Raw genomic sequence first — 27,649 nt, 5'->3', positions numbered from 1 at the left:
TGGAAACATGAGGACGTTAGAGCTTAACGCGTCTCTAGAAATCTCGCCTCCTCGGCCCCTCCGCCAAGGGTGAGGGATCACCTGGGCTCCGCCCGGCTTCCTACGCTCTGGCTGTGTGACCTGGGCAAGTGACCTCACGTCTCCAGGCCTGTTTTGTCAGCTGTCCGAGGGTGGCAACGTGGCTGGCTCCCCCGCAGGTGCAGATGTTTGAACACATGGATCTGTGTCCTTAGAACCGGCCCTTGGACCCAGAACATACCGTCCAAATGTCATTGCTGTTGCTACGGTTGTTAGTATTAGAAAAGAGAACCGGAGCTCAGCGAGGTACTTCCAGGGACCTGGTGGCACACAGCCGGCAGCCAGGAGCACGGAGCCCAGAGGCCCAGCTGTGGGGCCGGCACTCCAGCCGCGTTGCCCCCCCTCCTCTGTTAGGCCATTTCAGGCAATGGGTTATCAGTGCGCCACGAGGCCGCCAGGAGTGAAAATGTGAATCCAACCCCCCAGGCCCTGTTGTGCCCAAGATAGCGAATCCGAGAAACCGCCGAGGAGCCGACACCGATGCAAACCCACGAGGGTTTATTTACAAGCTCGAGCTTGGGTCCAAGTGCACCCGACGCAGCGGAGCAGGGACTTAGACCCCAAGGCTAAGAGGCGTAGCAGCTTTATAGGGGCCAGTGGCCCATGGGATACGCAGAAAGTTGCACAGTCCTGTCGGTCCACACGCAGGTGGCCGATTGAATTACACCTTACCCTATAGTATCCACTTGAGCTGGCCTATTACTTTGGTCAGAATCAGCACAGTTTTGGGGGGCACAAAGCAGGGTTACATTGTTTTGAGCCGATTTCCGATTAGGGTGTGCCCAGCGGCTCGACTAGGGTGGGGCAGTGCCTTAAGCAATAAGCAGGTCATGTGGGGTCATACAGGAGGTGGCGGGGGCAGCACAAAACGGAGTTAGTCCTGCTCTGCTTGTCCAGGGGTGGGGGATTTTTGTTAAATTTCCTGGGTCCCACAGCCCAGCCCAGAGGATCCCCTAACCTGGCCACACAGCCCCCACCTGCCTGTCAACCACATCGCTTCCCCTCCTGACTGGAGCCGGGAGCTGGAGGCCCACCTTGCTTTCCCACCTCAAAGGAATGGCCTTGCCGAGCTGTACTGAGTGACACTGTCCCTCAGCCGCCCTCCTCTCTGCCTCACCTGCCCTCAGGCCAGGCTCACCCCTGAAGGGAAGGCTGCTGGGTCCCAGACCCCTGAGGCCTGACTCCCAGGCCGCTGAGACACCCTCCGAGCCCCCCATCCCACAACCCTGCAGGGAGAACCTAACCGTCCTTCTCCAGGGGATCATGATACTTCCTGCAGTGACTCTGGCAGGAGCAGAACAAGAAGGGGCCCCCACCTACCCCCCAGGAATGAGCTGTGCACACAGGCTCTCAACACAGGGATGTTTGCCACCAACCCGGGAAGAGGTCCTAGGGCCAGGTGACCCGGATGGATCCCCCAATGGGCATGCTCGAGACCAGTGGGGAGAAGTGTGGGAGGGTGTGACAATGGGTGTCAGGGATGAGAAAGGCACACAGCTAGATCGCCAGTGGATTTCAAGGCTTTGAGACTTCCCCTGCCAAAGAGCCGTCACCCTTCTGAATACCCCACACAGGGACTGTCAACCCCAGGTGGCATGGAAGGGGCCCAGCTTGCCGTGGACCCCTGTGCCTGCAGAGGAGCTGTCTTCTGGGCTCAGGCCTCCTAGCCGCACACACAGGGGCAAGAGCGCTGCTCCTGGAGTCCCGACTTGCCACAGCACCTGTTCCCCCAGTGCAGCTACAGCAGCAGAGGTGAGGGCTCCTTTCCAGCCCTTGCTGTGGGTCAGGCACTGGGCCAAGGGGAGCTTAGTTAACCATCAGCCTTTATGCAGTACCCCCTTGTCATTATTCCCCCATTTTACAAATTGGAAACTAAGGCACAAGCCAATAAGAAAGAGCCTTGCCCAGGGTTACCCAGCTCGGGGGTGACAGGGCCCTGGTTTGAGCCCAGGCCTGGGGGGGCTCCAGGGTCAGGCTTTTACTTCCATGCCAGAAGTATCTTTTCACCCTGAAGGCGAAACTGCCCAGCGAGAGCCCCTGCCCACAGTGTGGAGTGAGTGCCTGGTGTGATGGAGATGGGTGAAGCACACCCAGCCCCCCCCCCCCCCCCGCCCCAGCCAATCCATCATCCAGCAGCCCCGGGAGCCACTTTGGTGGTTTTGACCATTACGCAGTTTGAAATTATTTTTACTCTTAGCCAAATATTTAATTTTTGCCTGTAATGGACAGTTGGTTAATGGCAGGAAGCATTAAAGAACACTGATAATAAAAGGCCGGTTCATGAGGAACAAACAAGTGGTAATAATTCTGCACATTTGCCTCGGGTGCTCTGCCCAGATCTGGAGTCCCCTTCGTCTGGTCCGAGTCCCTGGGCAGCAGCTCCTGCTGCGGCGGAGGCTTCCAGCCCCTGTCCCGGAGGAACTGAGACCCACCACACTCTGGACCTGCTACTTGGGCAAAAGTGATTGCACGTGAAGACTTCCTGAAGCTTCTCGGATCTCGCCATTTAGGAAAAAAACAAAAAACAAAACAAAACAAAAAAAAAACAAAAAAAAGGAAAAAAACAAGGAAATTACAAAAACCAAGCGGATGATTTTTATTTTAAACAAACGTGAAATTCACGAATCCCAAACGTTGGGGCCACGAGATCAGTCTTTGCCTTTTGTTTCTTTTTCTGCCTTGTATAGTCAAACGCGAGCCTCCATGTTAGCGGGTCTCTGGTGCCAAAGCCACAATGTGATGGTAGGATGTCATCTTGAAACGTCTTTGTAGGAAGTCGTGCTTTTGTCTTCATAGCTCATTGATAATGAATGAAGGAGAAAGGCATCACTTGGTAAGTGAGGAAAGGTCACGTTTTGCCTTTATTCGCGTATGTTCTTATTAAACGTGAACCTTATACTTTACTCCCAATAACAAACAAAGACCATGTTTTAAGGGGCATCTGGGTGGCGCCGTCCGTGAGCAACCAACTCCTGGTTTGGGCTCAGGTCGTGATCTCGGGGTTGTGAGATCGGGTCCCATGGCGGGGGCTCCGTGCTCAGCACAGAGTCTACTTGAGATTCTCCCTCTCCCTCTACCCCTCCCACTGTGCACGCGTGCTCGATCTCTTTCTCTCTCTCTCTCTCTCTCTCTCTCTCAAATCTTTCTCGAAAACACGATTTGCATAAAATAACTTATTTATTGTAGACTGTCAAAAATAACAAAATACCCTCTAAGCTCCTAAGGATATTAGCAACGTGAAATATTCCCATGAGACAAGTTCTCAAAGCTAAAGAGCTGAGGAAGGCTGCAGCGACTCCACTGAACTGCCTCAGTTCCCACGGGTGTGAAAAATAAGAAACATAAAAATATAACCTTTTCCCCCACTCGCTGAGGGACTAGATCTCCTGGTGGGTGATCTCCAGGCCCACCCGGAGCAACAGAGCCTTGCTTTGAGCAGCTTGATGCTGCAAGTTCATCCAAAAGGGCAGATGCACGTGTTGATGATGGTTTGTGGAGTGCCCTGGGGTTAGGAGTTGGGCTGCCCAGCACACCGTGCCCAGATGCCCGGCTGCACTTGGCAATCCCTCTGGGTCCCCAGGACAAACGTGCAGGGCGCTCTGCCGTCACCTGGGCCGGGCCGTCCCTATGGTGAGGAGGGGGGCCCCACGGCTCTGACTGCTGCTGCGGAGGGGTCTCTGCGGCCAGATTCAGGGGCTTTCATGTTACTTCCCAGGCTTGTTACAGATGAAACCCACTGAAGACGAATCGCCACCATCTGTTAGCCGCGTCTCATGATTGTTCTAGAATGCCCTCTAACCAGCTCCTGCTCCTGGTTTGAAAATGTCGGCCTTGACAATGTTTCTGACTCTGAAAGGTGGCAAGAATCATACAAAGAACTGTCATTATACCACAGGGGCTTCCCCCCTCCACCGCCCACCCCCAGATACCTAGTTTTTCCTGACCTGTGGGAGAGCAAGTTGCCTGACTACAGCTGGGCACATCATAGGGCGTTGCTTTATGAAGACATTTCTTTCTGTCTCTGCAGGACAATAATAAGAATCAGGATATCAGCATAGACTGGATGCTGTTACCCACAGGCCTTGGTCGTTCTTCTCCAATGATCCTAGATCCTGGGTTACTTTCCATCATCGTGTCTCTTTAAGTGTCTTTTTTTTTTTTTTTAATATAGGGACGGTTCCTAAGTCTTTGAGTTTTGTGACATTGATTTAAAAAAAAAAAAAAGACCAGTTATTTTTGTAGAAGGTCCCTCATGTGGGATTTCTCTGGTACCTCCTCAGGTTCCAGGCACGTGAGTGATGGTGTGTCCTTCTCAGGGCAGGAGACCAGAGGACTCGGGCTGTCCTGTCGCCCGTAACCCGTGGTGTTAACTTTGATTGCTGGGTTAAAGGCAGTGTCTGCCCAGCTTCCCCACTGTGAAATTACGGGTTTTCCCTTTGTCATTAAGCAGGGGCTTGTGGGGAGATAGTTGGAGACTGTGCCAATATTCTGTTTTCCCTCAAACTTTCATCCACTGGCCTCCAGTGATGATTCTTGCCTGAAACAATTATCATTGTGATGTTTGCCAAATGATTTCCTAATTCCATCATTCTTCCTCACTTTACTGGTTGACTTCTGTGGTCGGGGTGGGGGGAGTCTCTGATTGATTTTTAAACTCACTACTCTGGGGCTCCTGGGGGCTCAGTTGGTTAAGCGTCTGCCTTGGGCTCCGGTCATGATCCCCATGTTCCGTGGTCAAGCCCCACATAGGGGTCCCTGTGCCACGTTGAGTCTGCTTCTCCCTCTCCCTCTACATACACTCTCTCTCTCTCTCTCTCAAATAAATAAATAGAATCTTTTTTAAAAAAATAAACAAAAAACAGACTTGCTACTCTAAACCTCAAGATGCCCTGCCTTTGGGAGCTAGGGGAGGTCAGGCCTCATCAGCCACCTGGCTGTCCTGCATGTGTGAACCCAATGCCGGTGGAGAGGTGTTTAATGTGAAAGCCGTCAGCACCCAGTTACCAATACCTAGTGCTCTGGAACATTCTGGCCCAAGAACCCATCTGTGGGGCAGCTGTGTCCTCGCCCAGCTGGCGGTGGTTGGGGACCGTGTCTAGCGGCCCTCCCTGTCCCATAAGTTCTGACTTGTCAGTCCTTCCAGCCCCATAGCTGAGAACTGGGGCTGGAGCGAGGCCCTCCTCTGGGGTCCTCCATGGCACACCCCACACTCCGTCTCCTTCCAGGACAGAGAGACAGCCCTTCGGGGACAGAGCAGACCCTGGGTAACAAGGTGTGAGGGAGGACGAGGCCCCAGGAGGGCGGCCTGGGGAGTGGGGCAGGTGGTCCCGCCAGGAGTGTCCCCCACCCAGAGCCCTGCGCAGCCCTGCTTCTTGTGGGAGAGCACCTCCCCCCACCTTTCTCACCTCCCTGCACCTCCCTGTACCTCCCTGCACCTTCCCTACCTCCCTCCACCTCCCTGCACCTCCCTCTACCTCCCTGCACCTCCCTCTACCTCCCTGCACCTCCCTCCACCTCCCTCTACCTACTTCCACCTCCCTGTACCTTTCCCACCTCCCTCCACCTTCCCAACCTCCCTGCACCTCCCTGCACCTTCCCCACCTCCCTTCACCTCCCTCCCTGGGCCCCCTCCTAGGGTGGGCTGAGGCAGAGTGGGGGGGGGGGGGCAGGAAGGACAGCCAGCAAGGTCTATCACCCAGCCCTGTGGACCTGCCTCTCCGCTCAGCGTCTCTCCTGTGTGTCCCAGTCCCACTCGATTGATAAAACAAATGAGGGGTGGGGAGGTGTGACTTGCGTGAGACTACCTAGCTAGGTGTGGGTGAAATCAGAGGACGCCCAGTGGGCCCTGTTCCCAGCCTGTGTGTCGCTGCATCATGCTGCCTCCCCAAGTGAGGACTCCTGATACCCAGGGGGCCTCCTGGAGGAGGTGCTGAGGGCAGAACAGGCAGCTTAGGGAGAGGAGGTCTCCACAGCTATTGGTCAGTGATTGGACACTTCCTGTGAGGGGGAGCTCACTAAATCTCCAGGCAGCCCCTGTCACTGTGGGGCAGCTTTCCACGCAAGGAAGTGTGTCCGTTAGGAGTGCTCAGGCCATGTCCCTGGGCTTCTGTCCCCCGTGGTTCAGAAAGGCTCAGCAGTTGCTCACACCTGAGGTTTAGAAAGTCTTAGGAGACCCTCTGTGCCTCCCCCTCCCTCTGTCCCACCTACTGCAGTTCGAGGGCTGTTTCACGGCCCCCGTGGATGTGGAGAAGTGGCCCTGATGGACGACTGGTTCCTGAGTGTGCTCCAAAATCGGCACATGGGGTGACCGAGGGCCTGTGGGGCCAGCTGTGGTGGGTGCTGACAGCCAGGCGCTCACCGGGGAGTAAACGAGCCATTGGAGGTGGCCTCTAAGCCTGCAGGTCCCCCGTCAGGCAGTATTTCTCTTGGGAGGTGACCGTGTGAGTATTTGGTAGTCAAGAAGTCCATCCTGCAAGGTCAGTTCGGGGATGAGTCCTTAGAGCCAGAATTGGCGCAAAAGCCAGAGGCTGGACATCTTAGGGCTCCTGACACTTGGCATGGCGCACATCCTCGGCTCTCCCACCTGCGCCACGATGTGCTCACCTTCATCCCCTCCTCCAAGTACCTGACGGATTCCTGCTGTGCTTGGCAAACCCACAGCATGTGGTCCTCCCCAGCAAACACCAATATATGCCCTCTACACCCTCGGCTCCTTTACAACTCCGAGCACCCAGGCGAGGGGGACTCTGTGCCCACCTTACACATGAAGCACAGGCCCAGAGAGGTGAAGGTACTTGCCCCGTGCTGTGCAGCCGTGAGCAGAGCCAGGATCTGAACCCGGGCATCTGGCTCCCTGGTCCACACTTTGAACAACAGCAACAGGTTGCCTCTTGGGAAATGCCCCGAGAGTCTGCGTTGAGCGCTGTCCGTGGCCAGGCTGTGAGGGGCCGTGAAAGAGGGGGCACAGGGTACCAGCCCACACCCCTCGCTGGGCCTCCTCTGCTCGTCCGGAGCAGTGGGCAGGAGCCAGCAAACTCTGCAGCCTCCAAAAGGGTGGCTGGGGCAGGTTCTGCTTCCCGGCGCGGCGTCCTGCGCCCAGCCTGTTTGGCGGCAGGTAGTTAGAGCCGTACGCCTGGAGGGCGCGGTTGGGGCTCGACCAGCGTTCCTGCCTGACATGCCAGCCTCTGAGGGCACGCCCGGGGTCCACAGGCCCGCCTGCAGGACGCAGGGGCGCGGGCCTTCTGCTGGAAACTCTCCGCCGGGACAGCCGCGTGCTCTTCCCATGACATCACGCTGCCTACGAACATCTGAGGCCAAGGATTCTTGGAATGCCTGATTCACGCTGGAACAAAAATAATACCTCGCATTTATAATGTGCTTTTTGTTCTCCAAATGCTCTCCTGGCCTTGATGGTGCTGAAATTTCTGACCAGCCTGGTGACCCGGGCAGGAATGCAGAGGAGGTGGGGTTTGAGGATTCCCATTCTGCAGGTGGGAACAGTGAGCCCTGAGGAGTCCGGGCTGAGCAGGGCTGGCCAAGGGCCCTGGATTCCCGGGGTGTTGGCAGCAGCACCTCAGCAATGCCTGTGCAGTTGAGTGAGACTCGGGGCCCCTGCGGCTATCCCCCAGGGAAAGCCACTTCTCTGTGGCTTTCTGGGCTGCCCCAAGATGGAAGAAGGTGGCAAGAGCCTGCAGCTCCTGCTTCCCTCCCCGGGCACAGGCATGAAGTGGGCTCCATGGCCCCCGCCCCGGAATGGGCAGACCGGTGGGGGAAAGACTGTTCCCAGCTCGCATGGAAACCCGAGGGCCACACGTGGCTTCTGTGGTTTTCCCCAGACGCGCTGGAGCCAAGGCTGGAAGCCGGATTTCCAAACCTCGACTCGGGCACCATCCAGAGCCCTCCCAGGCTCTCCCCTCCCACGGGCCTCAGCTTCCCTGTTCCCAGTGGCCTTGGCTCGGCCTTTGGCCTCTGCTTCTGCGTATCTAGCCTGTGTCCGCCTTGTGCCGCCAGCCCTCCATCCCTCCCCGCTCTGGCCTTGGCCAACACTGGAGAGCCTCTGGATTTGCATTTGGATTTCAGGGGCTCAGCAGGGACTCAGGCTGCCCCCGGCCCTCAGGACCCTCCATCAAGCCTCAAAACTGCGAGGCCAGAGAGCGTGGTCAGGGAGGGCACACATGCTGAGACCAGACCGCCTAGATTTATACCCAGGCTCTACCTCTTGCGAACCATGTAGCCTTGGACAGGTTCTTGCCTTCTCTGTGCCTCCTGACCTCTCTGTAAAAAGGGGTTAATGGTAGTGCCTCCCTCTTTGGGGGCAGCGGAAGTCCTGCCCAGTGCACAGCTGGTGCTTCATATGTGTTGGCATGTTTTTATTACCGTTACTCTGTGTCCTTGTCACCGCACCGTCCCCTGTGTCAGGGCGTCTGTGGGCAACAAGGGCTGCGGTGGGTTCAACCTTCACCGGCCCATCCTGAAACTCTCAGTAGTGTTGGAACGAGAGGCCTGCTTTGTCCTGTTGCACATGGTCCCACATGTTATGAGTCTGTCCTGCGTCTGTGACCCGGCTGCCACAGAGCTGGTGCTACTCTCTGTTTCCTTTCCTTCATGACTCTTGTCCCTGGTTGCAGCCAAATAACCTGTTTCTGTGGTTTATGGATTAGCGACTGTCTCTGCACATGGAGCCTAAGTGCTACAGGGGCATAGCCGTGGGTCAGAGTCATCACCAAGCCCCCAGGCCGTGGCATGCATGGGGCGGGGGCAGGGGGGCTTCCTGGAGGCATGCATGAGTGCCCAGCTCCAGCCAGACCCCGAGGGATGGACAGAGAGAGTTCCACCCCATCCGAAAGAAGGGGATACTTCCAAGGCCTGCAAGAAGAACACATGAGGCTGTGCAGGGGTGTAGACGGGGGATCAGGCCATAATGCCATCAAGAGTCAGAAGGACAGGGAAGAGGCCTTAGGGAGCTGGGGAAGGCTGCTGGGCAGGGCCTTGGGGCAATGATGGGATCAGGAGATGCATTTGGCTGCTCTTGGGGGACAGCACAACCATTGTCACCCATAGGCCCGGCTTCCCTGGTGTTCCAGGAGCTCTGCCCAGGGCGGGCAAGCCCACTGACACCTCTGATCACCCCACACTCACAGCACGATCTCAGAACATGTTTAATTCATGAGGTGATAGGGCCTCCCGGGTGGTTCAGCGGTTGAGCATCTGCCTTTGGCCCAGGGTGTGACCCCAGAGTCCTGGGATCGAGTCCCATGTCGGGCTTCTGGCAGGGAGCCTGCTTCTCCGTCTGCCTGTGTCTCTGCCTCTCTGTGTATCTCATGAATAAATAAGACCTTTACAGAAAAATTAATGAAGCAGCCTTCCCTCCCATCATGGTTTGCTCATGCGTTCTATGATTGGAAGAGTCTCTTCTCTGCCTTTGGGGGCAGGGGGTAGAGGCACCACTCGGACCCTCTTGTTTCCACCCCAGAGCATCCCGTGGGCCACATAAAAGTCAGGTTTCCGGCTTTCGATCCGTGGCAGTGGCCAACCGGACTTCTGACGCAAACCTTTGCCTTGGCTGGCCAAGGCCTCAGTCCTGAATTATTTTCTTCCCAACTGTGCGCACAAGGAGAGTCCCACAGGTGTGGGAGCGGGGGAGCCCGGAGCCTGGCTGGCCGTCCGAGGCAGCGGGAGTGTTCCCGAAGCACACAGGCGCCGTCCTCCAGGGACCGCCAGAGGCCCGATGTGGGCACAGCCAGCCGACGCCGCCAGGATGTTGGCCCTTGTGACCACGGGGAATGTGGTTGCATGAGCTGCAGTGGCATCCCGGTTCTCTGAACAGTGGGAGGACCTCAAACAGGCACCTGCAAAATCCCGTCATCTCACATCTCGGGCAGTCCCTGAGCGTGGAGACTGATGGACTCCTGGAACAGGTCTCATCACTAGCTACTTGGGCAACCTCTCTGAACCGTGGCTCAGTCACCTGTGCCACTGTCACATACGGTCACTCCACAAGCATCACAGCCACCCCTGAGACGGGACCACACAGCTGGAGACAGACGCGGAGCCGCACGCCCGTGGGGGGCCTCGAAACAAACCCAGGGGATTTCCATCACCTCCTCCAGCCCCGAGCACACAGTAGGTGCTCAGTCAACACAGGCCACCAGGACCCTGTGCCTCTGCCAAGCCAGTGGCACGTTGCCCTGGGGTGGCTCCCCGAACCTCCCACTTTCCCTGCTGAAGCAAACAGGAGCAGGCGTGTGTGTGGCCAGGACCCTGGTTCCCAGGCGCCACCTGCCCACGCTGAGCTGGGCGGCCCGGAGCTGCCGAGGAGCCCCGGGGACACACAGCCTGTCACGCTCTGGCGCTGCCCCCGGGCTGGGGCGGGGAAGGTGGCACCCTGCACAGGGCGTGTGTAGGTGGGCAGGAGTAGAGGCGCCTCGGCTAGTAATGAGCAATCATCACTTTCTCTGACGGCAAGAAATATGAGCCCCTGCATAGTTTTAAAACCACTTGCCCTAGGAATTTTGCTTTCAGAAATTTTTAAGCAGACCTACAAATTATGTGGTAAAGTGTCCGACATGGAGAGAACCATAATAAGTCAGTGGCCCTCGGAATATCTCATTGGGAACAATTATGAAATAAAAAATGAACAGAGAGACGTTTGTCTGCATTCGGACTGCTGTTAGAATCATTTTTTTAAAACAAAATCTGAAGTTATTCTCCCTACACCCACCTCCCAAAATGCAGCTGTGGTGTGGGGAACTTTTCTTTTTCTTTCTTTCTTTTTTTTTTTTTTAATAAAAGAGCGCAATCTTAGAGTGAAACAAGACATCTGATTTCAGAACCCAAAGAAGAAAGAATAAACTAAATGAGTGGAAAAAGCATGGAAAAAGCATACTGACAATTTCCACTCTCCAAAAAAAAAAAAAAAAACAACAAAATACAAAAAAACAAGGCATTATTTCCCTAACAGCAGGTGTTGCCAGTAGCACAAGTGGAATATTAATCTACTCTCCTGAGCCATTCCTCTCCCCTCTACCGCCAGCACCAAAGGAAACTTCCCTAGAGAGATTAGAGCATAATAAGCAGACAGGGAGATGGATTTTTGCCTTTTTGTTTTATTCTATCATCTATCTATCTATCTATCTATCTATCTATATTTTTGCTCGCGAGGCTGCAAAATGGCCTGTCTACTATGTTTCCAGAACCTGGCCCCACACATCCGTACATCAGAGACCAAGTGCTTCCTTGCCTGGCCACGGGAGCAACTCCTCCACAGCCAGGCCAAACCTAAACCCACAGGTTTCATGGTAAGCGGCCAGCTGGCCCCTAAAGAGAGGTATTGATGAAACCCAGGACCAACAAACACAGAGGAGAGAGGAGCTGGTTTTGGCTGGCGCAGCTGGCAACCGCTGACAAATATTTGTGAATGGCCAGAGCAGGGAAGCCTGGGTCTCCAAGGTGGGGGCCTGAGGCCCAGCTCCCCCCCCCCCCCCGGCTCCTTTGATGGCGAGGGCCCTCTCGGCCCTTCTGTCCTAAAGGGCTGGATCGTGGATCGGAGGGCAAACGGGAGGCAGTCAGGAGGTGGGTGCTGGTGCTGGGACTCGCCAACAGGCTGGGCACACTCTGGAGAGCATGTGGGACATCACCTCATGGAGCCTCAGTTGACTTACTTGTAAAATGGGAAGAAAGCTCCTTGACCAGCCTGTACATGGAGACCGGTCCCAACAATCAGTGGCCCTGAAAGCTGATCCGAGCCTTGAAGAGGAAAGAAGAAAGGGAAAGAGAAAGGCTTCATGCCTGTTGCCTCCAATGGCAACTGGCTCTTCCATGCCGCCCCTCCCAAGGGATCACCCAGCCGTCCAGCCCCCACCCCACCCCACCCCACCCCCGTCAACCCTCTTCCTTTTGACTCCGATATCTTGACTGCCCAGTTAGGAGGGGGCCCTTAAGGATGGACTCCCAGACCTCCACTCCTGCTTGTGGACAGCACTCTGTGTGTGCAAAGGGGCTGCCACCAGGCCAAATGGGTCTGAGCACACCCTGCCTCAGCGCCTGGCCACCTGGGCATTCTTGATCATTGCTGGCTGGCTCCGAGGGCCAGCAAGAGCAGCAGAATGTCTGCAAGACCGAGCTGAATTCTTGCTGAGCCCTTGACCCCCAACCGTGTAGAAATTCCCTCCTTCCTCCCCCAGGTGGAGAGAAGTTTTGTTTTGCTTTGTTTGGGGGAGGGAGGCGCCCCCCCCCACCCCCCCGCAAGAGGGAGGATGTTGGGCAGAGACAGGGAAATCCCTGATATAGCAAGTGGGAAGCCAGACAGTTCAAGACAAATGATGGGAAGGCCTTGGTCAGCCATCCTTTGGGGGCATTCCTTGAGCCATAGTTGCAAATTTTCTAAATAAGGATGGGAAAAGTCGTGAGAATCAAACATTATCTGCCAGGGAATTTCCAAGGTTCTTCTCTTAAAAATTACTCATACTCAGAACAAAGAGAACGGTAGGAGAAAGGGCAAATTATGAAAGTCATTGAAAACTAAAAGCAGGGGGAGGGTTCCGGTCTCCGTCGTGTGTGTACCCCGAGGAGCCGGAGGGCTGTGGAATTCCTCCTGGATCTCCCCATGGAGGTGGGTCTGTGCTTCGCAGGTGACTCGAGTCTCAGGCATCTGGACCTAGGTCTGGGCAGTGTGAAAGCCAGTTGGCGATCCTGGAAAGAAGCTGACCCAGTGACTCACTTGGCGGACGAGGCCCAGTGCTTCCTGGGCGCCTGTGCGCGTGATCCCTGCCCCGCACCGTGAATGCAAACTGACCATCTTCCAGAACTTACAGCCTTGGTCCCTTGATGGTCTCTGTTTTTAGGATGAATCCACTGGGCAATAAAATGGAGAGTTTTAGGCAGGCCAGCAGAGCCGAGGGGTGTTAGGTGGCAGGGCTGCCTCTTCCACGCAGGTGTCAGGGCAGCATGGCTCTTTGCACCAGCGATGCACGTCAGACCCAATGAGATGGAACCTGGACACCCAACGATGAGAACTACCACGCAGGCCTCACGAGAAGGACCCAGGGCACATCCCGGCAGCCTGGCTCAGTTCAACGCACCAGGCTTCTGCGGATGTTTCTACAATGACTCTGAAGTTGTTAAAATAAATACAGACAACTAGGAACCCTGAACATTCTATATAACAGCAAACACAAGAGGACTCCGAAAGCCGGGGAGAAGCAGGCGGGCTGGAGACCGCGGCACCCGAGGAATGACACAGTGGTAACTTGCTGCAGTTTTCTGGCCGGCTGCGCAGACCCCAGGCTTGGAGCTAAGGAAGCCAGCAATCCAGAAACGCCGCTCGGCCGAGGGAGACCAAACAGCCCCGACGAACTCGTGCCATGTAGCCAAAGGGCCGGGAAAGAAGGACCTGCTGCTTCACAAGGCAGAAAACTCTTGGATGAGGCAAAGCTCCCAGAAAAAAGATAAATAAAAAAGCAGGCTCGGGCCTGACCCACACAAGCAAAGGCCAAGGAAGGAGCCAAAAGTTCACACTCACCAGGCTGGGAGGGGGTGTCCAAGGCTCCAGCAGGGTGGTGTCAGAGAGGCTGAGTGAGGAGCGGGCACGCGCTCCTGTGGGGTCGAGCACTGCCCCCATGTCTGTGGAGGCTGCCCGGGGAGCCTAGAATCCCACTGCCACCCCCAGGGTCAAGGCTCCCTGCTCCCGGTGATGTCAGGAGGGGCCACGTGGGGAGGAGCAGTGTGTACCCTTCCGCCCCTGCCAGGGAGGCGTCAGTGTGGAGGCCCAGAATCCTCCCTGCTCACCAGCAAAGAAGAGCCGCTCGGGGTGTCAGAGAAGGCCCAGGAGGGGACCCAACCTCTACTCCGAGCCGTGGCAGCCCTCTCCGCTCCTGGGGCAAGGTCCAAGGAAGCCAGTTCAAACAGTTCCAAGGCTCTGGACTTAAGTCCACACTCACATAATATAATACCCAGAATGTCCAGGTTTCAACCAAAAATCTCTTAGTCATGTTGACACCCAGAAAGATCTTAACGGAATGAAAAAACACAATCGATCCCAATACCCAGATGACAGAAATGTTAGAATTATCAGACAAAAGACTGTAAAGCAGCCAGCATAAAAATGCCGCGCAAAGAACAATTAGGAACATGCTTGACACAAAGGAAACGTTAGGCCTTGGCAAAGAAATAGAAGCTATAACAAAATTACCAAATGGAACTTAATAGTTGCAAACTCAATGCATGGGCTCAAGGGCAGTAGGGACAGGGAAGAACCAGCACCGTGCAAGCAAGGCAAATGATCCGATCTGAGCCACACCGAGAAAATGGGCAGAAAAAGGGCAAAGTGAACAAGCTTCTGGGACCTGGGAATCCGTAATAGCCTCTCTAACATCCGTGTTCTCAGAATCCATTCAGTAGAAGGAGGGAAAGGATGGGTTTGGAGTTACCCAGAGAAATAATGACTACAAGCAGCTTGTGCATTGCTGGTGGGAATATAACCTCTCTGGAAAATAGTTCAACAGTTTGGGCTTTTTTTTTTTTTTTTTCTCTAAATAAGCGACTACCCTGGAGCGCCTGGGTGGCTCAGTTGGTTGAACAGCAGACTCCTGGTTTCAGCTCAGGTCATAATCTCGGAGTTGGAGAGGCTCCACACTCAGCTAGGAGTCTGCTTGGATTCTCTCGCTCCCTCTACCCATCCTCCTGCACATGCTCACTCTCTCTCTCTCAAATAAAATCTTAAAAAAAATATTATTATTATATTTATTTATTTATTTATGAGAGACACAAAGAGAGAGGCAGAGACACAGGCAGAGAGAGAAGCAGGCTCCCTGCAGGGAGCCCAATGTGAGACTCGATCCCAGGACCCCAGGATCACGCCCTGAGCTGCAGGCAAACACTCTACCGCTGAGCCACCCAGGTGCCCCTAAATAAAATCTTTTGTAAATTTTTCCAAAAAATAAGCAACTACCCTGTGACCCGGCAATGGCACCCCCCAGAGAAATGAAAACTTATGTGCACATGAAAACCTACACACAAATGTGCCTAGCAGCTTTGTACATGGGAGCCAATACCTGGAAACAACCCAGATGCCTTGCAGCGGGTAAACACTTAAACTCACAGATGCGTCCACAAGGGAACACAGCTCAGCCATAAAAAGGAGCAAACTATGGAACATGCAAACCACATCCTCCCCCCCAAACTGGGATGGGATGCCTCTCCAGGGAATGATGCTGAGTGAAAAAGCCAATCCCCCCAGGCTACATACTGTGTGATTCCATTTATATAACTTTCTAGAGCTGACAAATTGTAGAAATGAAGACTGGATTAGTTATGGCCTGGGGGGCTCAAGAGGAGGGGCTAGAAGGGGAATGGACACCTCTACAGGGGCAACAGAAAGGCATCCTAGGAGCCATGGGAAGGTTCTGTACCCTAGTCAATGTCAAGATCCCATTAGGATCTTGTACCTCAGTCCTGCAAGATATTACTGTGGAGGAAACCAGGTACAGGATGCAAAAGATCTGTGTTATTTCTTAACAAATGCATGTGAATCTGTAATTGTCTCATAATAAAAAGTTCAGAAAAACAAATCCCTGTCCGGGGCACCTGGATGGCTCAGTTGGTAAGCATCAGACTCTATCTCCGCTCAGGTCATGACCTCAAATCATGAGATCCAGCCCCCCGCGGGGCTCTGTGCTAGACGTGGAGACTGCGTGAAAGCTCGTGCACTCTCTCTCTCTCTGCCCCTCCACCCCTAAAAAAGAAAAAGATGTTCACGTTCACTTAGAAAACACAAATTTAAAAAAAAGAAAAATCTTCATCCCATCCCAGAGATAACCACCATTAGTATTTTGGTGTGTCTGCTTCCATATTTTTCTATGCACATAAATATTTACCTTGAAAAATAGCACCATGCTACACATTCTACAACACATGTTTTCTTCCATCAACAGAGTGAAGTCTTTTTTTTAATATTTTATTTATTTATTTGAGACAGAGAGAGAGAGAGAGAGAGAGAGCATGAGCAGGGGGTAGTGGCAAAGGGAGAGGCCTGCTCCCTGAGGAGCAGGGAGCCCGACTTGGGGCTCCATCCCGGGACCCCAGGTTCATGACCTGAGCCAAAAGCAGACTCTTAGCCGACTGAGTCACCCAGGTGCCCCAATCAGAGTGAAGTCTCATCCTGTGTTCTTAATGTTCAACATTCAGTTTCCCGCAGTTAAACAGTGCCGTGGTGAGCGTCCTTGTACCTACATCCCTTTTTTATTTTTTTGATTATTTCCTTTGGATAAATTGCCACAAGTGGAATTACAAGTTCCAGTGGTTTACACATTCTAAAGGCTCTTATGACAAATCGTCAAATTCCCTCCAGAAACACACTGATTTCTGCTTCTAAGATACAGTGCGTTGTTGTTACCATTTGTGTGGAAACAAAAGGCTATACTCCTGTCTCTCACTTAACAACTTTAATTACCACCTGAAAACCCTGCCAGTAGGGAAAGCTTTTCAATGGAAAAAAAAAAAAGTTTTCATTCATTTTAATGGGAAAGTGGTATGTTTAACCTCAACCCCAGATGCCTCCAGATTTTCAGATACAAAATATCGGGTGATCGTCGTTCAAACAGTTTACATAAAAGTGGGCTTAAAGTAAATTAATACCTTTTTGTACAGAAAATGCGTTGCAATGAAGGTCTGTTGTGCCCATCGAAGAGATGGGTCACAGACGAGGGTCATTCTTTAGAAGGTAGTCTTCTTTCTGCAAGCTTGCTTTACTGACGATGCGACGTCAGTTGAGGGGCTCGCAGTCGTCCTGTTCTACTTTTTCACTTCCCATAAAGTCATGACATGGAAAACACTGGAAGGGTATACATGCAAGGACATCCGGAGACGGAAGCAGCCTTGGTACACAGACTGGAGGGTCCCCAGGATGCCCCCTCCCATCCCTTGCTTGCCTTCAGTGCACACATCAAAACGTTTGGGGTTCATCCCATGTGCACACCTCAGTTTTGTTCCACGTGATATTATCTACCTTAGCAAATAGTGTGTCCAGTAGATCAGCGAGTCAAGTGTCACTTTTGTATGAGTTGGCTCCGACTCCCGACTCCCGTAACAAAATAACCGATGACAGGGTTGGCTAAACAACGGAAATTTTGTTTCTGAGAATTCTAGAGCTGAAAGTCCAAAGTCAAGGTAGCTGCAGGATTAGTTTCTTCTGAGGCATCTCTCCCTTGTAGATGGCTGTCTTCTTGCCACATCCTCACATGGTCTTTCTTCTGTATGCCTGCAACCCTGGTGTCTGTGTCTACATTTCCTCTTGTTGTAAGGATGCCACCAGTCAGATTGGATTGGTGCCCACCGTTGTGGCCTAAGGGATTAATTTAATCCCCTCTTTAAAGACCCAATCTTCAAATCCAGTCACATTCTGAGGTCGTAGGGATTGGGGCTTCAACATATGAATTGAAGGGGACGGGGACGCAAAATTCAGCCCATAACAACCTCTCCTTGCGTATTTTGTCGGTGGGCTTAGGGGGTGGAAATGTCAATATACCCCCAAAAATGGTTGCTTAACAAATGATAGAACTTTACAAGAGCCATTATGGTGAAAATTCATTAATAGGATATTTGTTACCAGAAGCAGGTCTGAGTGTACATCTTTGCTGGAACACGTGCCTGGAATATGTTTGGAAGATGCCCCCACAAGGGTAACCATTGCTTCCAGAGTAGCTGCAGGGTGGCTGTGGCCCAAGTCAGAAGGATCTACTCCTCTAGGGCTCGTTTTAACTCTGCTCCCCACACATGTGCTGACGTGTGTTCCAATAAGGGAATAAAATAATACTTTAACGCAAGGACCCATTTGAAGCCCTCTGTAATCCCAGGGACCTGCTGTATCTGCAGGCCCTACAGAGCCTGGCACAGAGGAGGTGCTCAGTAAGGGAGCTGAAGGAATGAACGGATGAACGACTGACTCAGTGAACCGCTCTCCTAGCGCTTCGCCCCGGGGACCCTGAGCAGTCCTCCCAGTGACCCTGTCTCTCTCCTTTGGTTTGCAGACGGCAGCAGAGACCTCCAGGAGGGAACAAGCCCCAGCAGCACAGTGACCACCAGCCGGGCAGTGCCAAACACAACAGGGACCACCAGAAATCCTACCAGGGGGGCTCGGTGCCCCACTCCTCAGGAAGGCCCACCCATCACGGCTACAGCCAGAACCGGCGCTGGCACCATAGCAACATGAAGCACCCACCGGGCGACAAGGGGGAGGCAGGCGCCCACCGCAATGCCAAAGAGACCGTGACCATGGAGAGCCCCAAACTTGAGGACGCCCTGGGGGACACCGGGCACGGCAGCCTTGAGCCCCCCCGCAGCCCTGATGCCCCCACCCCAGGGGCTCCTGAAAGGCTGCCCCCGCAGCAGCCAGGGGGTCCGGAGGCTGAGACAAAGCGTAAAGACAGTATTATTCCCGAGCGCATCGGGGAGCGGCCCAAAATTACCCTGCTCCAGTCTTCCAAAGACAGGCTGCGGCGAAGGCTGAAAGAAAAGGTACCGGTAATTGAATTTTTGTTGTTCTCTTGCACCAGGGAGGACGGCACGAGGTAGGCACTTCGGTGGGTGGGCTCGGGTTTGAGGTGGCCTATCACTGCTGGAGGGACACTCGGCCACTCAGCGGCAGGCCCTGGCCAGCTCTGCGTGAACCCCTCGAGCACCTCCCATGGCTTTCTAGATCCCACGGGAGGCCCAGGTGGGCACCAGCCTCAGCCTGAGAGGGAAGTAGGGAGGCAGGTGCATATGCCAGAGGACGATGGGACGGGTGTGGGGAAGGCCTGGCTCTCTCTCCAGTCTTCTGTGCGGTCAGACACTCACTGCCCTGGTAGTGCAAACGGGGCATTTGGGGGAACCTCAGAATTGATACAAGGTGGACCAATGCTTCTCCCCCAGGTAAGTGCCAGCCTGCTGCGGTCCCCGCCCGGGTGGAGAGGGCAAAGGTGAGTCAGGAAGAGTGCAGCAGACCTCAGCTTTGTGTGGTTCTCCTCCTTCATCAGTCTGCAGCCAAGGAAGGGCCTAAGGGACAATACTGGAGGAAGCCTTCACCCCTGGCATCCCGCAGGTGCCGCCCTGCACTGGTGCAGCCCTGAGAGTGGGGACCTTCTTAAATGTTGCCTACCCCTGCCCCGAGCCTCTCTCTCTTCACTTTACCCCTGGCCCTGGCTCCCAGAGTTGGCCTGGCTCGCTGATTCTGGAGGATATGTCCTTGTGCCTCTAGCCAAGGGATGGGGCTCTGTCACTGGCAGCATCAAATCCACTCTCTTACCCTGAGGAACCATTCCCGAGAAAGGCCGATTTGTCCCCAGACCTCCCCAGAGTCCTCCTTCTGGGGCTTCTGCAGAGCTCGAAGCTCTGGGCATCTCCCCAGCCCCTCTCAACTGCCTGCCCTCTTCTACCTTTTGCCCGAGAAGCCAGGCCCAGTCCACACTCAGGCAGGACAAGGCAGGTCAGGCCTCTCCCCCAGCCAGGGCTTGAAGCGGAGATGCTGCTCCTGGCATCTTCATGGCCCTGAGCTCCCACCACACTGCTCCCTGTGGGGCAAGAAGCTGTGAGGTCCAGGAGGAGAGCTTCGCTCATTTCCTTACTTTTCAAAGGTGTAGCCATTCCCGGCTGGTGGCCAGTATGTCCTGTTCTCCTGAAGACCTTCCAAGACCTATTCCCACAGCCTGGCCAGGGAAGGGAGGTTATTAATTACATTCCCTCCGTCTCTACTACATGTAGCTGTAGAGTCATGGAGGGGAAACAGCACAGGCTTTGGAGTCCAGCAAACCAGCTGGTGCTCATTCTGCCTTTGACTGGCTAGGTGAGCTTGGGCAAGTCACCTAACCTTTCTGAGCCCCAGGTGACTCATCTGTACACACCTTACAGACAAACCATGAAGATTCAATGCCATGACATGTGGAAAGGCCTCCTGAGTAGTGGTTATTTTATATGCAGACCGCTCTTCTGCCCTGGGGCTCAGATAGATGGAATATGTTTGGAAGATGCCCCCACAATGGTAACCCAGATAGATGGGCAAGGAGGGGATAGAACCCATACATGGGTTTCAGGGACTCTCCTTCGGGGAGCCCCCCTAGATTCCTAGGCCAGGAGGACATTGGTGTAGGTGGTGGCAGGGCTCAGGAAAAGCTGAGCCCTGCCACCAATCTCCTCATCTCACCAATCTCCTCATCTCACCAGTGAGTAAACTGAGGCCCAGAGAGTGAAACCACTGCCCACAGCCCTATGACTAGAAGCAGAAAGCAGGTTCTAGCACCCTGGTCTCTGCCTCCCAGCCTAGAGCTCTCCGTGTTGAGAACAGAGGGGCAAGCATGGGACCTCCCTTTGTATCCCTGACCCTGCCCTTCTGCCCTCATCTCATATGCCAACAGGTAGGGCCATTACATTCTTGGCCATCAATCTGTGGCATTTGAATAGATACTTTTGAGACCGTCAGATACCATTTTCTTCCTTCTCCAGCCTGGGTCTGACTCACTTGCCTTGAAACTTCTTAAAGGTGTCGGGTTTGTTGTTTGAAATTTCCTTCCTGGGAGTGGCAGTCGATTTAGTGGCACGTTGCAGAATTTCTTGGTGGATAGCATTTGTTCTAGAAGTCCAGCAGGGTCTCCATAGGGCACAAAACCAGGGCCACAATTGTCCTTGGACTGTAGGAACCAGGAGTCTGGAAGATAAGATTTAGCCGATCCATGGACGCCTTTAACCAAGGTAGTGGGCATTCTGGATACTTCCCTCCTTCCTGCCCTCATTTTCCCTTAGACTCAGTATTTCATTTGTTATCTTATTTCATCTTGTACAAACCCCATTAAATCATTTCTAGCTTGAGGCATTTTATGGGTAAGTAGACAAACACAGCCAGTATATATGAATCCTGGGTAAGTGCTAGAGCTTGCAAGAAGGATCAGCCCCAGATGCTACGGGAGCCAAGAGAAAGGTCAGCAGAGGACCCTGGGGCTCGAGGGTCCCTGGTGGAGGTCAGCATTCCCAGAGGTGCCAGACCCCAGATTCAAGAAGGTAGGATTAGATCCGTTCTGGGGGCAGCAGCCCTCCCTCCACTGGTCCCCCGTCCCCCGCAGTAACCTCGGCTCCACTCAGGTGCGCCTCGGTCTGTCTCCCATGCCCCCCAGGACGAAGTGGCCGTGGAGACCACCAACCCTCAGCAGAACAAGATGGACAAGTTGATTGAGATCCTGAACAGCATGCGGAACAACAGCAGTGACGTGGACACCAAGCTCACCACCTTCATGGAGGAGGCCCAGAACTCGACCAACTCTGAGGAGATGCTGGGGGAGATCGTCCGGACCATCTACCAGAAGGCTGTGTCTGACCGCAGCTTCGCCTTCACGGCCGCCAAGCTGTGTGACAAGATGGCACTCTTCATGGTGGAGGGGACCAAGTTCCGGAGCCTGCTTCTCAACATGCTTCAGGTAGGCAGACACCACCTGCCGTGCCTCCCCTCGCCAGACCTCCCCCCGCCCCACGCTGCGGGCTGTTACTAGAGAGAAGGCTGCGGATTCTGACCACGGGTGAACTTTCCCCAAGTTCCACCCCAGCTTGATTAATTATAGAAAATAAAGAGTCACTCGAGGGGCAAGGGGCGAGTGCCAGATAGGCGTGTGTTTGCGTTAGTGCTCCATGGTTACGACGGACCGGTTTAATTTTATAGGTGTTTCATGTTTAACCAGCCCCTCCCTCTTTCTATTTCCACGATAAGAGAGCTGACGCTTGGTCTTAACCAGTCTCTATGTTTGACCTCTCCGCGTCCCAGCAGACGTGAGCGTGCTGTGGACTTCTCTGCCCCCTCTTCTTCCTGCCCTGGACCACCCCCCCCCCCCCCAGCCCCCGGAGGTGGTGTAACTGGTGCTTAGATGGCTGTGAGCAGAAAGCGTTTGATCTGGCTGCCGATACACTAAGCTTCCCGGGACCACTTTTGAGGCAGAGGGAAAGCCTCGAGATCAGAGACTGTCTCATTCCTTGGTGCTTTCTCACTCAGAATCCCTCCAGAGAGCTCAGTCCCAATTCCCCTCCGTTTCTTCCTCCGCGGGGCTGGCGTGCAGTGCTGGTTTCATCAGCATCGGCTGATGTGTCGTAGGTTCCGGTGTGGGCACTAGGCTGAGGCTGGCAGGCAGGCCCTGGTGCATCTCATGGGCTCGGGTCCAGTACCCACTCTTCTGTCTCAGGTCCTAGCAAGTGAACTGGCGGTGTCAGGGAGAGCCAGCAGGTGGCATGGCACAGCCACCACGCTGGGGGACCCTCGGCGGGGGAAAGTCGTTTCGACCCTGACTTTGTACCTGGGACTAGTTGAGATGTGAATTGGTTTCCAGGTCACGTAGGACAGGAGGCTGGGAGGTCAGACAGCAGAGTTGCAGGGCTGGAGGGGACCACCTGCAGGTCTGTCTGAACAAGCACAACAGTGTGATGGGTCACCCAAACCACAGCACTTCCGAGAGGTGCAGGGGCTGTCTCCATGATTATACCCAGACACCAGGCGCTCACCCAGGCACGCGGTCACCCTGGGCTCAACCACCTGATTCGACGTCTGCTGTCTCCTCCCCCGTCACAGGGAGGAGGGAGCCCCCTCTGTGTGCTGCCCATAGGGCTCTTCGCTGCTGTCCTCCCCTCTTGCTGGGGAGTCTGCTCATTGCAACCTGAGACCTCGCTGGCCAGCCCTGGCTATTTCTTTCCAGCTCCAGGCCCCGATCAGGTTCCCATTCCTGGATCGCCCACGCTCCCCTGGTGATGAATTCCCGCATTACCTGAGGGATTTGCACATCGGGCATGTTCCTCATGGGCCGGAATGTCCTGGGAGTGTGTGGAGGGCAGCGGCAGCAGGGAGCGGCCTGTCTGCCACGTACTGCCGGGCATGGGGAGTCAGGGAGGGATCGGCCTTCAGCTTTGGCTCTTGTTCTTTTTCAGAGAAGGGCCAGACTTGTAGACAATGGCTGCCAACCCCAAGCAATGTCACCGGAGCCGGTGGCGGAGGGACAGACAGGGTGTAGGGGCAAGTGCACCCAGCTGGGAAGGGCGCTGGCCATGGGTCCGCCCAGGTTCCTGCCCGGGTCAGGCATTTCGTCCAACGATCTATGGTCGGAGCAGCCTTGCCCACAGCGTCTGGCGGGGCGTCCGTCCTGGGACATGCTCAGCCACAGAGGGGTCCGTGGCATACCCGCCTGTCCATTGGCCGCAGGGCGGGCTGGCTGAGCACAGCAGGAAGGGAACGTGTATGGCCCCGCTGGACTCAACGAGGCCTCTTTGTGTCCTCAGCTAATAATGTCGCATGGAAATAGCTTTGCCAAGAGACACAGTCTGGCAAACATGAGCGCGGGGCAAGAGCACTAACCTGAACGCCGGGAGATGGGGCTTCTTGACCTGGACGAGTAGTTGTCCGCTGGAGCTGGGCCTCGGGAGGAGCTGGGCCTCGGGAGGGGCTGGGCTGGGCTGCAGGGCTCTCATTAGTGTCCCTCATGGGTTCCCGCTGCCAGAGATGAGTCAGGGGCCTGGAGGTCGGGCACGAGGGGCCCCATGGGAGCCCCTCCTCCCTCACTTTCTCTGAGTGCCGCTGCTGCAAAAGATGGTCCTGGATGCCCCTTGTCCTCAGAAACCCACCCCCCAACAGCCTGGCTCAGTGACACCTACGGCTTGTGCTTTGGGAGCTAGCCCAAAAGACCCGGCCCTCTGATGCCACCTTGTCTCTGGGGCAGAGGACAGCTGTTGGTCCCACATCTGCCATTTGCCTGGGTGGAAGATTAGTGGGTCAGATATTTAGAAATCTAGAACTCCCCAGTGAGCCCCACGCACCCCCTCTCCACCACCTGCAGCCCCAGCTTTCATATAGGCTGAGGAGAGAGCCCCTTGAAGGCCCCGTGGGAGGCTGGATGTGCTCCTGATGGGGAGGGAGTCAATTCTCTGGACACAAGGTCCAGAGGAAGCCAGCCCCGTGGGTCTGATTGGGCGTCCTCGGGACCTGCTGCTTCCCTCTGGCCCCGAGGAGGCGGCAGATGGAAGTCAGCTTCCCAGGCAGTATGATTCACGGCCATCCACCACCCCAGGCTCACAAGGTACAAGAAAAGAGGGAAGCGGATGTGGCTCATCAAACCCCACTTGCCTTCTCAATGCCCACGGGGGTGGCTTTTTTTCTTACTTGCCTTCATATTCTAGCAGACCTGGTTTTTATCCCTCTCCTGGCCCGGGCCGCGCCCACCCCAGGGCTCTTCCCTCCCTTTTCTCCCTCTGCAGTTCATACTTAGCTCCATCCTCCCCAGGCCCACTGCCATTCAGTGGCCTCAGAGATGCCCCTCGTGTGGCCAGACAGGCTGCTGCCTTGATGTCAGAGCCCCAGCCTGGGATGCTGGCTGCAGTGGGGCAAGGGTGTGACATGCCCTGTAAACACAGCTTTCAGCACGGGCTTTGGACCGTGCCCTCCTGGGCGGACTGCTTTCGCTGCCCAGGTTTCGGCTGTGGGGGCCAGCAGCATAGCAGGAGAGGGGCAGGCTCTGCTGTAGTGGACCCTTTGGCAGAGGCGTGTGAGCTGCCTCCAGGAGGACTGGGGTAGAGACCCTACAGGGTGACAAGTGGGGCCAAAGGGAGGTCAATGGACCTTCCACCTTTCCCAGCCAGACTCAGCATCATCATCTCAAGGAGCCCCGGAACACCGCCCCCATAGGCCGTGACAGTGCCAGAGACCCTAGGCTCTCAGTGGACCCATCACCCACCCCAGACCTCAAAAGTGGTCTTTCGGTTTTGATGTTTCTTGTAAACATAAAATTTCTACTTAGTAAACAGACATTTCTCCAACGTCTGTTATGCGATAGGTCAGTGCTTCTCAGACTTGATTGTGCTTTCGAATCACAATTGTGGTATTTCACTTAAATGCAGGTCCTGGTTTGGTAGCTGCGAGCACACCCTGAGCTCTTCAGGTCTACCTAGGTCGAAGGTGATGCTGGTCCTATTGGCCCGGGGACCTTACACTTTGCAGTCACGAGGCGTTGTATTGGGTGGCTGATGGTCCGTGGGTGACGGGTCAGCTTCACAGTTGGGCCAACTGAGGCACTGTCTTCTATTGGTGTGATTGTCGGGTGTGGAGAATCCGGCCTGGGAACTCTGTTTCAGCCACCAGGTTTTCTGTAGGCCAGTGGTTCTCAGCCCAGGCGTCCATTAGAATCCCGTAGAGAGGAGCTTTTAAAACAACCGGTGCCGGGGTCCTGCCCCAGACCAGTCGCATTTGGTTCTCCGGGGACAGAATGGCCATCTTTCCGAAAGAACTCTGTGCCACCCCCTTCCCCCTGCCCAGGGATTCTGCTGTGTAGCTGGGTAAGCACCACTTGTTAGGAAGATACTCCAGAGATGCCCTGATTGGGCCACCATGGTCACTTAGGAAACAGCTGGTCCTGCCTGTCATCTGTGAGCCACTCAAAAAATCTGCACCAGGTACTGGACTCTTTGCTGAGTAATGTGGGGGACACAGAGCCTGAACTAGTGAGTGGACACCAGAAAGCAGGAGACATGGCAGCTGGGACGGTGCCTTCACCGCACCGGGCCTCGGGTTCCCGTCTGGACAGCGAGGAAGCTGTTCCGGGCTGTCCCAGGGGGCCCTTTCTCACACCCCTCGCCACCGCTCCAGGGGATTCCTCCTGGAGCCACGCCGCACTTCCCAGGCCGGAGCCCAGGGCTACCTCTCCTCACCAACGGCCCTGTTCCCCTCTGTCCTCGGCTTGTCTCCCCATGTCCTTTCCCTTGTTCTTGGCCTCGGACGTTTGTCGGAGCAGCTATCACATGTTTTAGGAAAAGGACCTCACTCTGAACCTACGTGGCTGGGGTATGCCAGAGGCCAGGCCGCCCAGTGGGGCCGAGGACGTGATCCGCTTCACTGCCTCGCATGTACCACTCTGCCCCCTCCCACCCAGCTCCCGGCCTTGCGTTTGCAGGGTCCCTCACCCACTGGAGTGTGCACACTGATATCCTCTGACCTCCAGGAGAATGTGGGTTGCCTGGGACCCCCGGGTTACAGAGGCCACCAAAACTCGGCCTCCATCCTCACAGGGAATTGCAATATGATGATGGGGTTGGGGTGGGAGGGGGAGGCTCCAGCTTCACGAGGCGGGGGAGAATGACTGTGCCTCTTTTTATGGGACCTTTGGAATGAGAGGAATTGGAGGCCTGAGCTCCCTCCGCCCCCCGCTGCTCTGTCACCACCCCAGGCCTCCCACTTGGGCTCCAGGAGGGCTCCTCTGCCAAGATATGGCTGGGTAGTACGAGTTCAAGCCCTCCTCTGTTGAAATGTGCATGCCCTGTTTAGCCAAGAGGTGTCTGCATCTGAGCTATGCAGAGCAAAGTATTATTAGAGCAAGCATCAGTATGTCTGGAACCGACCCCAGCTCTCCCTAGCAACCGTTGCCAACAACACATCCAACAGAAGGATGCGATACCTTTTTTGAAAAAAACAAAAAAGCAGAAAAACAAAAAAAAAATACTCCTCTCAACTCAAGTCGTAAACACAGCAGGGCTGTTGGGAAAAGAAACGCCGAGTCAGAATCTGGCGTGGGACCAGATTTCAAAATAAATTGCTCTCCACCAGCACCTTCTATAAGATGGTCTCTTAAAAACAAACAAAACAAAACAAAAAACTGGCCTCAAGCTAGAGGACAGATAAACTCTTGCCTTTCTGGCTGGGGTCACCAGGAAGCTCTGTGTTTGGGGCTTTGGATCCTCGGAAACTCCACTGGGTGGTGCCAGGGGCTGCATGGGGCTTCCGTGGGGTCTCTGGGAGTGATCTGAACTATGGGTTTTAGGCCCAGAAAGCACACTCAAGATTTCCTGGTCTGGCTGCCCCATCAGCAAATCAGAACCCTAAGACACATCTTCAGGGCTGTGTGACACATACACCTTCCTCCTGCCCCATTTCTCCCATCCTCTGTGCCCTGTCCTGGTCTCACATTTGCTGCCTTGGGCACAGGCACTGGGCCATCCTTCTAATTGCTCTCATCAGTGAGAATGTCCTTCTCTCCTAGTTATCCCACAGGAAAATTAAGCTTGTTCCCCTTCACCTACATTCTGGAGTTCCTAATGCCCATCTTTTACAGGGAGAGGGGGGAAGAGGAGTGAACCCTTGGGGTCATCAGCAGCTCCAAATGTGAAGTCCCCGAGAGCAGGAGTTCTGGCTGCATTGGCCTCGGGACTTGGACGTCGTAGGTTCTCAGGAAATGCTTGTCAGGGAGGGACGGAGACCTCAGCCCTGGGGCCAAGCGCTCCCCCGTGTGTGTTGGGCTCCCCCCTTCCTGAGCCCTTCATGTGTGAATGTCAGGACTCTCTCTGACCCGGGTCCCAGGACAAGAATCCTTCCCCATGTTTACAGATGAGAAAAGTGGCTCAAGAAAGCTGCAAGCCTTGCCCAAAGCCATGGGGTTGCACCCCACGCCCCAATGCCACCCCGCAGACATAGGGATAAGGGTCAGAAAGTTAGAAAGATCAGGAGTCTGTCTCATGAGGCTGTCCATGGAGATTCCAAAACCCACCCTTCTAGAATAATTCCACTGCACTTGCAGCAGCCTCTGAATCTGAGCTT

At 54.8% G+C, this 27,649-nt stretch overlaps 1 protein-coding gene and 1 long non-coding RNA gene across 8 annotated transcripts in view; one reads left to right on the top strand and one right to left on the bottom strand.

The window, feature by feature from the left end:
- Positions 1–27,649, top strand: part of CTIF (cap binding complex dependent translation initiation factor) — a 282,057-nt gene that overhangs the window by 172,228 nt on the left and 82,180 nt on the right. For 5 of the 7 annotated variants that reach the window (XM_025429642.3, XM_025429644.3, XM_025429639.3 and 2 more), the window contains 2 exons: positions 18,102–18,594; positions 21,216–21,515. In XM_025429642.3, coding sequence (XP_025285427.1) covers positions 18,102–18,594; positions 21,216–21,515 — 793 coding nt within the window. The remainder of the gene's footprint in view (positions 1–18,101; positions 18,595–21,215; positions 21,516–27,649) is intronic. The other 2 variants (XM_025429643.3, XM_025429641.3) reach the window with 1 other exon arrangement.
- Positions 3,237–5,492, bottom strand: LOC112648137 (uncharacterized). Its single transcript, XR_004817718.2, has 2 exons — positions 4,023–5,492; positions 3,237–3,927 (listed from the first exon to the last, which is right to left on the bottom strand). It is a non-coding gene; the product is annotated as an uncharacterized LOC112648137 (long non-coding RNA).

Source organism: Canis lupus, chromosome 7 (genome assembly GCF_003254725.2).
Source record: "Canis lupus dingo isolate Sandy chromosome 7, ASM325472v2, whole genome shotgun sequence".
Lineage (NCBI taxonomy): Eukaryota > Metazoa > Chordata > Mammalia > Carnivora > Canidae > Canis > Canis lupus.
Note: the sequence above shows the minus strand (reverse complement) of the source record. Positions and strands in the feature narration are given on the sequence as shown.